Source organism: Tenrec ecaudatus, chromosome 3 (assembly GCF_050624435.1).
Source record: "Tenrec ecaudatus isolate mTenEca1 chromosome 3, mTenEca1.hap1, whole genome shotgun sequence".
Taxonomy (NCBI): Eukaryota; Metazoa; Chordata; class Mammalia; order Afrosoricida; family Tenrecidae; genus Tenrec; species Tenrec ecaudatus.
In genome coordinates, this window is record NC_134532.1 from 170549927 (window position 1) to 170564189 (window position 14263).

General features: G+C 48.5%; 1 protein-coding gene across 1 annotated transcript in view; it reads left to right on the forward strand.

The window, feature by feature from the left end:
* The first annotated feature begins 13284 nt into the window (after positions 1-13284).
* The window catches only part of LNX1 (ligand of numb-protein X 1), a 113897-nt gene continuing 112918 nt past the window's right edge, over positions 13285-14263 (forward strand). Inside the window, exon 1 of the mRNA XM_075543582.1 lies at positions 13285-13676. Within this exon, the coding sequence (XP_075399697.1) occupies positions 13285-13676 (392 nt within the window). The remainder of the gene's footprint in view (positions 13677-14263) is intronic.

Consider the following 14263-nt stretch of genomic DNA (forward strand, 5'->3'; position numbering starts at 1 on the left):
ACTGGTCAGACTCTTGGGACTCTTTTTACTTAATCACCTCCCTTGTGTTTTTCCCACTTTCTGAGAATCTCTGTTCTGTTATTGCCTCCAGATGGATTACATTGTCCTCTTTTAGTTCAAATCCTCCTTAATTTCCTGACCATATTTCTGACCTCTAGAAAGACCATTTATATTCTTTCTTTCTTTCTTTTTTTTTTTTTGGTTTTGTTTTATCCCTCTGTCCTTTGTAGTGTTGGCAACACTCTGCAGGCCAGCATCAGCCACAGATTCCATTAATGAATGGCTCACTCCCTCTTCAGGATCTATGATTTAGATGTCAAGCAGAAGTAGAGATGAGCCTGAACTTGGCAGCAGCCTCCAGTCACTGGCTCCCCTTCCCTTCCCTTTCCTCTGCTACAGATATGTTGCCCCTCCCACCCACCCCATCTCCTGACACATAGCACACTGCCCCACACCCCCACACCACCCCTGCTTCCCATCAAGGCTCTTTTTGGTTTAGGGTTGCGTCGCATCCTATGTTTCTTAGGTACCTGGTGTGACTGTAACAGGTATGCCACAAGCGGGTGGCTTTAGAGAAAGAATCAGGTTCGGCATCAGGCTCCTGGCGGGGTCAGTGCCTTCTGTGAAACTCTGCCATGGGTTCTGGCTTCTGCACACTGTCCTCGGCACTCTTTGGCATCTCTCTTCCATACTCTGTGTGTCTCTGTGATGATTCTGCTTTCTACATAGTTCAGACTCACTCTTCTCAGGAATTCCCAACAGGCTCGCGCCCACTGGTATAGAGGCCAGGACTTCAATACCGATTTTTAGGGATGCAAGTTAACCTGTAAATTAAATGAAACTATGGGTGTTTAGAAGTCCCTGGGTGGGGCACATGATTAAGTGCTTGAGTTTAGCCAAAGGGCTGCTGGTTCCAAACCATCTGGTGGAGCTTCAAAAGACATATTAGTGGTCTGGTTCTGAAAGACCCCAACCTTGGGAGCCCAGTGGAGCAGATCCAATGGAGCAGTGGCAACAAGTAATCTGTTTTTATGTTGTTGAAGTTTTAGAGATCACCTTATTGAAGGCTCTTTTAGCTCTTATACCAATCAATACATCAAGTGTAACGAGCATATTTATACATATATATACATTTTTTTAATTCAAGTCACCGAAGTGCCTAATGCCTTCCCACAGCATGAGGCTCGGTGGCACTGTGAGCTAAGCATTGGACTGGCCAGCGGTTCAAATCCATCAGCCACTCACTGGGAAAACAAGGAGGCTTCCATAACCATGTACAGTCTGAGAGAAGAGCAATTCAACTCTGTCCTATTAGGTTACTATGGTCAGCGGTGACGCGCTAGCAGTGGATGGGTATTAGCTAAGGAGTTTGTCCACCTTCTTGTGTATGCCAGACCACAATTGAGATCTGTAAAAAAAAAAAAGCACATTTTTGATCCCTCCCCAGTCTCGCTGGGCATATCTGAAGTTTTAAGTGTTGTAAACCTGTGCGGTGGAGACCATTAGAGTTTGCTCTCACTTGGGCAATTGCTTTTCTCCCATGTATTTGAAGAATGACAGCCAGGGGGAGGACACTGTGGATAACTTATTTTAGAAAGAGAAATGAGGGAACCGGGGGGTGGGGGGAGACTTTGCCGCCAAGGATCCATTGACTCCTCCATTGCTCCGTTTCTGTCTGCTTGTCGAGGTCGGCCTTCCTGGCTGTGTTTGTGGTCTCTGCACAAACAAAAGGGGCCTCCGTGACCAGTCTGAAACCACGCAGCCACCACTCTGCTCTGTGTAGCCTCATTCCCCTTCTGTAGTGTCCTCAACAGCAAATACCCTTGCATTGTTGGATCTGAATGTTACCTTGGCGTCCACTGACATGATTCAGATGGAGCCTTTGGGTTTGAGCAGTTCTGTGACGCACTGCAAAGCATGAAGGAGCCCAGTGGTGCTGTGGGTGGCCAGTGGGTTAGGCATCCATGGGCCGCTTGTCGAAAGGCCTGTAGTTGAAACCTACCGGGCACCCTGTGGGTGGAAGATGAAAGAGTCTGCCTCTATAAAGATTACAGACGCAGAAACCCCATGAAGCAGTGTTGCTCTGTCCTGCAGGGCTGCCACGAGTCAGAATGGACTCAGCAGTGCAGGGTTTTATGGGTAAAACCCTTCGAATTCGCTAAAGGGATTAATCGATTCTAATCAACGCGAAGGGAGTCAGCAGGAATGAAGAAGCAAACACAGCAGACTGCCACGCTGTTTAGGAGACTAGGCCTAACTGCAGGAGGGCTGGGAGCAGGGAGGGTACTGCTTATCCTGCAACCGGGCTGGGAGCACACTCAAGGGACACAGGCAAAGTTATCAGGGATCCGATCATCACTGGTCCTTTGGCAGGCCTGCTTTGCGGTGATCTTTCTTATCTCTTACTTGAAGTCAGGGGTTTCTCTTGCTCATGAAGAGTTCGGCAACCTGCTCCTCTGGTGTCTGTCAGCTGTCGCACCCATCAGTCTTGATCTCAGAATGGAGCGCCGTGCCTCGGTCGTTCCAGGCCTGCCACTGCTTCATGGCTGAAACCCTGTCTTAGCTGGGAGTCAGGACTGGACTAGGACCCACAAAGGTGGCTGGATCCATTCTTGGTCATGACACCCACTATCTCTGGTAGGAAAGATACTAGTGAGAGGCCCATGGTTAGGGTAAGGTTGGGGATGCCTTCACCTTCAGGTATAGGCATTTCTTTTGGGGGGGAGGGGGGGCGCAAATGCCTAGTAGTCAAGATGAATAATATTTTGACTCTCTTACACCATGCAAGACATGGACGCAATGAGAGCACATTAGGCTTAGTAACGTTAGTCAATCTTAAAAAGACAAATATTTAATGACAGTATTATTCAAAGAAAAGTCGTTTTCACACCACAGGACAAGCTGTTGAAGACAACAATGAGACCAGGGACCGGGGGCCAGAGGAGGGCTCGGAGAGGGGAGGGGCGGGGAATTATGAGGGAGGGAAGAAAGGAGAGAAAGAAAAGAACCGTGTTTCACTGGGGCTCGGGGTGGGGGGGGGGTCGGGGGCGGCATAACTGCATACTGTTACTGATCTGATTTGACGAGATGTGTTGTGTAATGACATAATGACACCGAATATATATTTTTTAATTAAAATAAAGTTTTTTGTCGTCTTTTTTTTTAAGAGTGCAAAGGCTCAAAGCCTAAAAACCTGCCAGTTTCCTGCCCCCTCTGCTCTCCCACTGCCTGAGCGGCTGTGAAAGGAGGAGCAGTAGAACTGACATGGACTTTCATGACATACGAGTTCCTCTCAGACACATGTAGAACAAAAATGAATAATCTTCAAGACCATATTGTTTTCAATGAATGCCCAAATCCATGATGAGCTAAAAAAAAAAAAAAAACACTCCAAAATTTTCTTAAAGAAAGATCGGAACAATACATTCAAGTTAATGGGGAAAAAAAAACCCTATAAGAGCATTACTTCATCAAGAGAAATCATCGGACAGGCCAGGACAGGCAGCCCCCTCCGTGGAAAACTCCATGAGTCAACTAGTCAGTTTTGAAGGTGTGATCATTGCGTGCCCTTCCTGGAGGGCTCTGCCGTCTGGGTTTTCCTCCAGGAGCGCTGAAGGCACTGAGGGAGCCTCGTGAAGGCCGGGGTGGTGTCCATCAGGTATCTGCTGCCCCAAGGAGGTCATTTCTAACTGCTCCTCTTCTGTGTTTGAGCATTACAATCCTGAGATGAAAACTGTGAATTAAAATGTGCACTTAGAGGACCTGATGCAAAGGGCTTACGTGGAGAGCAAATGCTTTGAAAATGACTAGGGCAAAGAATGTACGGATGTGCTTTATACAATTGATGTATGTATATGTATGGATTGTGATAAGAGTTGTATGAGCCCCTAATAAAATGTGAAAAAAATAAATAAAATGTGCACTTAGCAACCACTAGAACAGAGGATGTAAAATGAGAAAACTCACAGCTATCGAGTGCCTCACAGTGACCGCCTAGGCAGCCCTGGGAGGGGCAGTGGGTTATCCGAATCGGGCTGCTACCTGGATGGTCAACAACTTGAACCCACCAGCCACTCCTTGGGTGAAAGACGAGGTTTTCTGCTCTAGGAAAGATGTACTGCCTAGGAAACCCACAGGGGCAGTTCTTCTTTGGGTCGCCATGAGTCAGATTTGACCTGCTGGCAGTGAGTTTGCTTGTTCGTTCCTTTGTTTGAGGAACCCTATAGAAAACCATAGTGTTTCCAAGACGTTAGGGGCGTGGTCAGCCTCGTCTTCCTCCTGTGCAGAGTTGCTGGGAGGTTTAAACTGCCCAACTTTTGGTGACGCGGCTGAGCATTTTAACCAATGTGCCACCAGGCCCCCTTCCCGAGAATGCCAGGGAAGGAAAATTCTGCTTGAGGCCTAAATAAAATAATGAAACTGTAAATAATGTTCTGGGTTTCAACATACCTTTTTCTTTCCTTTTCTTTTTTTAACCAACATGTTTTTGGGGTCAACAAACAAAAAGAGCCATTAAGGAAATGTGTAAAACCATGTCTATTAGGTGCACATTTTTGCTTTGTGTGTCACGTGGCTCAGTGCTGCATTTGTGAAACAAATGTTATCTGCTATTAAGCAGAGCATCTTGTAAATTTTCTAAGCATACCTGTCATAGACAAAGCCAGAAACTTCCATTTACAAGGCTTCCCAACAGGTGACCAACTCCCTCTTGGATAAGTGAGGAATCATAATGGTCCAAGGTTGCTACATCACCTCTTCCCACATTTTGCTTTTCAAATCTCTGTGCAGGCTCATGGGGATGGAAAGTGAGGAGCTCCTGGTCCTCCTTTGCTGCCTGGCCAGCAGCAGCCCTCACTGGACCGCGAGCTGAAAGGTCAGCAATCTGAAACCACACTCCTCAGGAGAAACATGTGCTTTCTACTCCCATAAAGAGTTACAATCTCAGGATCCCACAGGGGAAATCCTGTAGGATCACTATGAGTTGGGATCAATTCAATGGCAGTAAGTGTGTTTTTTCAATAGAAGTTAATATTGGTGTTACTCATAAGGAGGAAAAGATCTCTGGTATCCATTCATTCAATGGAGATGATTTCTCTTTTCTTGTGCTAACTTATTATCATCAGTACTTTGTGGGATGAGAAGACTGGCCAGCATAGAGGAAAACTGACAAGCGAATGGAAGCACTCACTAGGTTGTAATGTAGAGAATTCCCAGCGCAATGTTGCTTCTAGGGATTGTGAGTCTTAATACTGACCTGTTGAGACACTAATGATGTTCTGCTGTTTGTGTAAGTCCACGTAATGTCATTAAAGGCCCCTTGTCCTCAACTTCTGACCTTGATGTTAGTGGTTCATACCCAACTGGCAGCTCTGAGGAAGAAAGACTTGGTGATGTTTCCATAAAGATTTCAACCAAGACAAACTGTGCAGGAGGTAGACTCTAGCACATGGAATGGCCATGAGTCAAAATCAACTGGACTCAAACGGGTCTGGTTTCCTGGTCAATGCCATTAACTATCTGCACTATTTGCCTCGTGCTCACCGTCCTGGTTTGGGTTTGCAATGCCCTCTGCTCTTGTACTTTATTACCCTTGGTAGATGGAAGTACCAAGATTGACCAGTAGCTTCCTCCAGCTCTCCTTCCTACTCCATGGGTGAGCACTCAGGAAAGCAAAGGATGGATATTTTCAGAATGGGGTGTGAGGTCACAGGGTAGCTTGCTTTGGGCCAAGCCTACAATAGAAATCAGACACAGCATAAAGCTCAACCCACCAGTATTGTGGTAAGCAAAAGGGATTTCCCGCGACTTGAATCCATATTCTTGTTCCACAGGAGCCCTGAGGCATGGTGTCATGGGTGGGACTGCAGGCTGCAAGGTCAGCAGTGTGAATCCACCAGGCACTCCTCAGAAGGACAGGTCGTCTCGGGAACTCACAGGGGCAGGTCTACCCTGCCCTCTGGCTTTGCTATGAGTCGACAGTACATTTCTTGGACAGTGTCCTAGAACTCATTTAGCATGTGCCTAATTCCTCAAGGCCTTCCGTGTTTGGTGACAGGCCTCACTTCCCACCCAGCCTTTGGTTCACCCAGCTTTCTGACAGGACAAGCATCCCCAGATTCCACCAGCCTGGCTGCTCATGGATCAATCTTCCCGCAGTGAATGAACCCCAAAACTCCAATCTAGAGGGAAGTGAGAGGGCAGTTCTACGACCATGACGGCTGCTCAGCCGGGAGGAATGAGGTCTGGCTGCAATAACTGAAGGCCTTGAGGAATTGGACATACACCAAGAGTTCCAGAACCTTGGAGGCTTAGGGGTGGGCTCTCACCTTCTCTATGGGATAGCTGGGCTTGATTCCCGGCCACGGTGTTTGTCTCACACACAGGCCCCACTTCACGTTCAGTGGCAGCTTTGTGTTGCCATGATGCCCAACAGGTTTCAGGGGGCACTTCCAGATGCAGATGAACTAGGAAGAAACACTTGCCGATCTATTTCTGCAAACCAGCCATTGAAAACCCAGGGGATCACTATGGATGGGCCTGCAGCTCACTGTGGGGCTGACACAGGACCAGGCAGGATTTCATTCGGTATGCATTGGGTTACCAGTGTCAAGGGCAAATGCAATGAACAACAAAATGTAGTTCATGGGCCAATGGTTCCATCCATGGAGCTGGTGGGTAAGTGTTAAGGCTTCAAACTCACTACATGAACATTAAGGCAAGCCAAATGGCATAAATGGTTATGCATTTGGCTGCTAACTGCAAGGTCAGCAGTTCAACACCACCATCCACTCTACAGGAGATAGATGAGGCTTTCTATACCTATTAAGATTCATAGTCTTAGAAACCCACAGGGGCAGTTCTACTCTGTCCTATAGGGCTAAGATGGGCTGGAATCAACTTGATGGCAGTGAGTTTGTCTCTGCTTTTGTATTTTTCGTTTGTTTGGTTTTTAACGTGGACTGTTTTATCCTAATCGTCAGAGCTATCCAAACGCAGGGTGATCTAGTTTTAAAAGTAATAAAAGTAATTTAGGGGTTATCCCAAGAAATCTCTGGCTACAGCTTTTTCTGTCTTTCATAAGATGTAAGTACCAAATTCAGGGCACACGGTTGGGTTCTTATTAACAATATGAAATCCAGTTACGAATGTAGGGAACAATGACTGGTGGTTGTTCAAGTGGTGCTTGTAGGCAAGTCTTGACCTTTCAATAGAGGAAAAGGCACAGTGAACAGTGTAGCATGCCAAATGATAGCAGGGAGCCCCGGTGGCCCAGTAGCTGTTAACCAAAAGGTTGGTAGTTCAAACACACCATCTGCTCCATGGGAGCAAGAGGTGGCAGTCTGCTGCCATAACGTGCGCCCATGACGTTCTAAAACTGCACGCACACACACGCACACGCCTCTGGAAGGAATCCACTTCCCTACCCTTCTCACGTCAAATTGCACAGAGCTGTCACAGCGCTGTCCTCTTACCTCTGCTGCCGAGGGCTGATGCTTTGGGTGAATTTAAATGCACGCAAGGCCCCCAGGGGGAAACAAAGGTTACCTTTTAAATCCTTAATGACTTTTACTAATTCCTTCTCAATTCAGCAGCAACGCACCTAGGGAGCTAAAAGTATGGTACATCGTGCGTGTTTGTAAACTGTTCGTAGATGTCAGGGAGATGATATCAATTGTACTCTGAAAAGTCTACCCGGTCCTTTCTTCAGAAGCAGTACTGTTGTTCAGTCGATTCTCTCCCCATCTCTGGAAAGCCTAGCCCTACGGGCTTTCTGTCGGCTCCCGGAAAGTCAGCAAAGATGCACGGCGGTGTGCACACTAATATCATAGCGAAGGCCGGGTTGACCTTCGTGGGAAAGGACTAGAGAATTCACATTGCTTTCAGGAGAGAGAGACAAAAGAATGGAGTTGGAGCTCAGGCCCGCCATTTTTGCTTAATCCGTGTCCGCAATTCTGCCTCAGCTATTTGCATACAGAGCAAAGCAAGGAATCTTTGGAGATTTGGGAAACAGTTTGTTACCGTAGACCAGAAGAGATTAAAAACCTTCTCTCTGATTAGTTCGGGAGCCCCGGTGGTGTAGTGATTACCAGTTGGGCTGTGATCCTCGGGGAAAGACGGGGCTGTCCCCTCCCAGAGAGAGTGACAGTCCCAGAAACCCACAGGATGCAGGTCTACCCTCTCTACAGGGTCACGATGAGTGGGCCTTGGCTCGGCAGCCCTTCGTTTGAGTGAGATTTGATCAGTGATTGTTGGTAGATGCTTTTGACTGGGTTCTGGCTGGGAGGGACCCTCTGGGCTACAGAAGGCAACCCTGCCCAGTCCTGCCCCACCCTCACCCCGAGAGGTAGGCTTGAGTCCATTGTGGCTGCCACTGGGGCAATCCTCATGCACGGCCTTCCTCATTTTCACCAACCCTCTACTTTACCGAGCAGGAGGTCCCTCCCCAGGGACTATTCTCTCTGGACAGTCTGTCCACAGTATTTCTTGGCCAACATTCCGACTGTCTTTCCTCTAAGCCAGATCTGTTTGTGCTGCCAGCAGTCCGTGGTACTTTCAATCATCTTTCCAAAAGCCATCACCAGTGACATGATCAGGAGTCTGTCCAGATGTGGCGAGACTGCGAGGGGCAGAGCATGGGGTCAGGCATCCCACACGGTTTGCTTCTTTGGGGTATTCCTGATATGTTACTCAGAGTCCCTGGGTGGTAGGTTTGGTGATCAGCTGCTGGCAAAACACTGGGGATTCCCGTCGGAAGAAAGGCCTGGCAAATCCTAGGGAGTGAAAATGCTTCTGGAAGAGGAGGAGGGTGAAAATGGTTGCAAAGCCTGGTGTTTGTGCTGCTGAGAATCATTTTCATCAACAAAAAGAAGAACACAACGGACACGTATTTGTGCAGAACTGATGCATTTACATTGTGGTCCTGGCAAGGCATAGTGAACGTACCATGGACTGTCAAAGGAACCAACAAAATCTGTCTTGGAAGAAGTACAGCCAGGGGGTTCCTTAGAAGCGAGGACGGTAAGATATCATCTCACATGGTCAGGGGGTACCAGTCCCTGGAGAAGGACATCGTGCTTAGGAAAGTGGAGGCCAGTGATGAAGAGGAAGACCATGCATGAGAAGGATTCCCCCAGTGGCGGCCACAATGGACTCAAGGCTACCTCCTTGGGTGAGGGTGGGGCAGGACTGGGCAGGGTTGCCTTCTGTAGTCCAGAGGGTCACTCTGGATCAGAGCCCAATCAAAAGCACCTAACAACAATGACGACATAAATATAAAGAAAACCATGTGAATAACACTGACCTACTCTGACACCCGGGGTCGCCATGAATTGAAATCTTTTTCCAGCACCTGGTGGTGGGGTGCCAAGTTACTAAACACCCTAGAGTCGGTTTTCTTCCTCTGCTCAGTGGGAGGATGTGCAGTCCTCCCCCTGGACCGGGGAGAGTGAACTAACGGAACATTCAGGAAGGCCTCGGGATCTGACAATGTCTGCAAGCTGTGCTTCAGGGTTGAGGATGGCGCAGGGCTGAGCAGTGCTTCCTTCCGTGGTGCATCATAAGGTCACTGTGGGTCACAACTGACGCCGTGACATGTCACAGCGACAGCACATAAAGTCCCGTGGCCTGGGCGGGCACAATGCCAGTGTCCAACAACAGGAAGTTATAGACAATGGAGTGCTCCAAACACTGAACCACCATTTTTTTAAAAAGACAATTTTATTAACACAGAACTCTATGTCTAGAAGGAACTTAATAGAAGCCAGTCTGGAGGTTTGCAATTATTGTTCTTTGTTACCCGATGCCATAAAGTCTACTCTGACTCAGCGACCCCAGGTGACAGAGTAGAAGTCCCCTATAGGGTTTTCTAGGGTAATGGTATATCATCTTTACAGGGGTGTCCTGGGGCAATGCTTAAGCACTTGGCTGACGCATGAAAGGTCAGGGGTTCGAACACCCGCAGAGCCTCCTGGGAGGCCCGGTGCTGGCACCTGCTCCCGTAAAGGTACAGCCTAGGAAAGTGGATCAGAGCGGATGGCTCCGCTCTACTCTTGCACGCAGGGTTCCTGTGAGGCGGAATTGACAACACACAGCACCGTTTTGGGGGACAGATCCCTGGGCTTTCTCCCTCGGAGCCTCTGAGTGGGTCCCACCGCGAACCTTTCCATTAGCAGCCGCGGGCCCACGACCCGTGTTGTGCTCCGTGAAGGCCCTTTGACGAGACTCTTCTGAGGAGACTGGTTTGTCAGAGGAGGAAGAGCTGAGCTGGGCCTAGGTAGCATGGGGATTGGGGCTTACCTCCGCCCTTCTCTTGGCCGGGCCTCATCGCCCCTGGAAGGTCCTGGGATAGCTGACATCGGCTGGATCCGAACACTCGTATTTGGTCCAATTCCACCACTTCACTGATCAGGGAATGGCCCCCAAAATCGGATGTATTTTCCACCCAGTGTCACATGTGGAGCTAAAACCCGCCTTCCGGTGATGGGGCTTCCTGGGACACAGACGAGACCAAAACGTGTGACGTGTCAGAAGGCACTCTTCAGCACAATCTTCCAACCTCCAACGCTCTTGTTCACAGGATGTCAGCTTCAACTCTCCTCCCTCATCAGCGATCTTGTGGGGGGCGGCCCCTTTCTGTTTCCCTGTTTAGTTTTCAACTGTTTCTGGTGCCACTGAATGCACTTCCTGTGTGCTTCCAGAACCTTCTACCACTCTCGTGAACAAATACCAGCTGTGCAAGTTTCCCTGACACTTGACCGGAAACAACTTCACCCCATCTTGCTCCCTCCACCTTTGGGGTGCCTTCAGATCCTGGGTGAAATTCGGTGATGGTTTAAACGTTTTCACCACTGGGGTCTTTATTTCACTTGAACCCCATTGACCAGAGTGTTCTTACAGGCCTATTAAAGCGACCCCGAAATATAAACACAAAGTTGACTCAACGAGACGTTGAACTCTGTGTATTTTCTTTCCAAGATAAGGCTATGTTTGTACAAACAACCTCCGACTTTATTTGGAAAAGAAAAAGGGCGGGGGAGGGATGTAATGCAATTTATGACTGCCGGGCTCTTTCCAAACAGGGCTGGTTTCCTGTTAGGTTATTCGTGTGGTGTTTCTGTTCTTGTGGAAATCTCTCCCCGTTTACTTCCGAGAAAGAAGCCTAGAGATGGGGGTGGGGACGGCAGGGCTCTTAATCTAATCAGGAAAGTGGACGCAGAATCTCCTGGCACGGACGTCTGTGGGCTTTCTACCCAGGGCCGTGCAGACAGGCCGCCTTGCAGACCATTGCCGTTGTTACAGATGGAAAGTGGGTGACAACCCTGCGGCCAGCGGGTCTGGGGGCGCCGCTAGCTCCACAGCATGTGCTCCCTAATCATGGGTCACACTTTGGTAACTCTTACAAGACGCCCGGCTCTTTCCTAATGCGGTGGCACACTTCATAGCCGGCAGGACCGTGTCCGCATCATTTCAACCGCCCTGGGAAGCCGCAAATGTGCGTCCGACTCATTTGACTGTATTATTTGTTCGTTTGTTTTGTGGTGCTCTGGAAATGAGCCGGCAATATCTCCAAGGTATGCTGGGGATGACTTCAGTGTCCTTTCAAACCCTGGAGGGACTCCCTACCGAACTCATGCAGAGCGCGAAGTGGCGCGGGGTGGGTGCTCTTGAGAAATGGCCATTGACCGCAGTCAAGAGGCGTCTCCCTTGTATATTGGGCATGTTGGGAAACTCCAGTGGTCACACAAATGGGGCACGTGCTCAGCTGCTAATCAACAAGCCGGAGGTCTAAGTCTCCCCAGAAGCATATTGGAAGAAAACCCTCACCATCCTGGGCCCAATTCACCCTGCCAGCCCACTTTTCACGGGACACAGTTCTGCTCTGATACACCTGGGAGTCAACTCAATGTCACTTGGAACTGGTTACCACAGGAAAATACAGATAGGGATGGCAGCCTAGTGGGTTGAAAGAATTCTGTTATTGAATTAAAAGAGTACTACTACTACTAGAACAAAGCTAAAAAAAAAAAAAGCCTTTTCCTGGGAGGGGAGGGCCCGGGGGGGGCACGAGAAAGGGGGAACCGATAGCAAGATGGATATATAACACCCCCGCCCCCAGGAGGACAAGCAACAGAAACGTGGGTGAAGGGATACAGCAGACAATGTAAGATGTAATATAATAAGAATAATATATAATTTATCAAGGATTCATGATGGTGGGTGGGGGGAAGGGACGGGAAAAGTGGAGCTGATAAGGGTTCAAGCACAAAGATAATGTTTTGAAAATGATGATGCAACATATGTACAAGTTTGCTTGAAATAATTGACTTTGGATTGTTATAATATCTGTAAGAGCTCCAATAAAATGATTTAAATTTTCTTTTAAAGCCTCTTTCCAGGAACTCAAGGTTTCCATTCCTTGACCAGTAGGGCTAGCTAGTCTTGAGGCAAAATTAATTTAGGGACAAATCGGCGTGAGAATAGTAACTAATCTTAATTGAGCCCTTACTACACTCAGAGCCTTAGGTAGTGTATCCTCTGCGGCTGGTGGTTACTATCCCACGGAGGAAGGAGCAGGGCCTAGGTCGCTGGTGAAGGAATTTGAACCCCGGCAGTATAGCTCCTGAGCCTCGTTAGCCACTAAAACAACCGACCGAACTGCCGACGGCAGGAAGCCAGGCTGCCCCCATCCTAAATGCAAAGTATTCCAGCTGGCATATCTCGGGTGATTTTTTTTTTTTTACAAAGGTCCATAATATCCTCGTTTTCTGAATTTTGGAGACAGGTGAGGAAGAAAGACACGAGAAAGCCATCGGAGGGGTAAATGTTTTTCTTCTTGCCCTGACTTGACAGAGTTTCATAAATCACTTGTCTATTTGGCGTCATCCAAGAGACCTGACATTTCTTGGAATGCACCTCTCTTGAGTCACGGTAGTCATCTCAAAGTTAGTCCCCAAGGGATGATGACCAGCCTGAAGGTGTTAAAGGTACATTACTCCCACTGGAACAGATGGTAAAACTGAGGCACCAGGAGGAGGCCATTAGCCCGTTCCCATGACTCTCTCCAGAGCAGGCACAAACGACTAACCCCACGTTCTGAATCCCAGGTCAGTCCTCTGATCACTAGGCAGCCCTGCCCCATGCCCACCGTCAGCCCAGGCCTTCAGTTTGTTGTGAGCTCGGGAATGATCCATGCCACTCTTCTCTCTAAGGTCCCAGCTGGCTCCTAGGAGACATTGATTTGTGCCCCAAGAAATACCACATTACTGAGTTGTCTCCAAGTCAACCATGAACCAGTCAGACCCTGCCGATGACCCTGACTCCAGCTCGGAACCCCTGTGTGTGGTGTGTGGTCAATACCACTCCCCTGAAGAAAACCACTTCTACACCTACACCCAAGATGTCGACGATGACCTCATCTGCCACATCTGCCTGCAAGCGCTGCTAGACCCCCTGGACACTCCCTGCGGACATACCTACTGTACTTTCTGCCTCACCAACTTCCTGGTGGAGAAGGACTTCTGCCCCGTGGATCGCAAGCCTTTGGTTCTGCAGCACTGCAAGAAGTCCAGCATCCTGGTCCACAAACTCCTCAACAAGCTGTTGGTGACCTGCCCTTTCGCAGAGCACTGCTCGGAGGTGTTGCCCCGCTGTGACCTGGAGCATCACTTCCAAACAAGGTAAGCCCCGCTTCCCGGCTCCCCTGCGGAACCCCCTCCAGGAGGCAGCCCAGAGCACCACTGGGCTCCCAAAGGTGTGTCGGGCTTCAGATGCCCCAGGTGCACCATGAGATATCTGTTATTCTTTTACCTTGTCACCAGTGAAGGAAATCAATGCCAACTAAGAAACATTTTAGGTCTTAGTGGGGCTGATTCCGTGTGAAGAAGCAGCAGATGAGGACAGATGGTGTTATAAGTGTGTGTCTGTGTGTGTGTGTGTGTGTGTGTGTGCTTGTGTGAGCTTACTGACTTATTTGTTTTACTTCACTTGGTGGAAAATACCATATATACCTGTGTAAAAGCTGAGTTTTCAGCACATTTTTTAATGCAGGTTTGGTGGTAAAATTAGGTGCCTCAGCTGATATTCGGGTCAGCTTATACTCGAGTATATACGGTACGTAGCAGAGCTTATCTCACTTGTCGGTTCTAAAGTATCCCTCCAACATAAACTTACCGTCTGTCTCCTAAACTTCTCACCTAAGGACCTTTTGAGATGCTGTGTCATTTTGGATCCCCTAAAGTTCATTGTTTAAATGAGCTCATTGTTC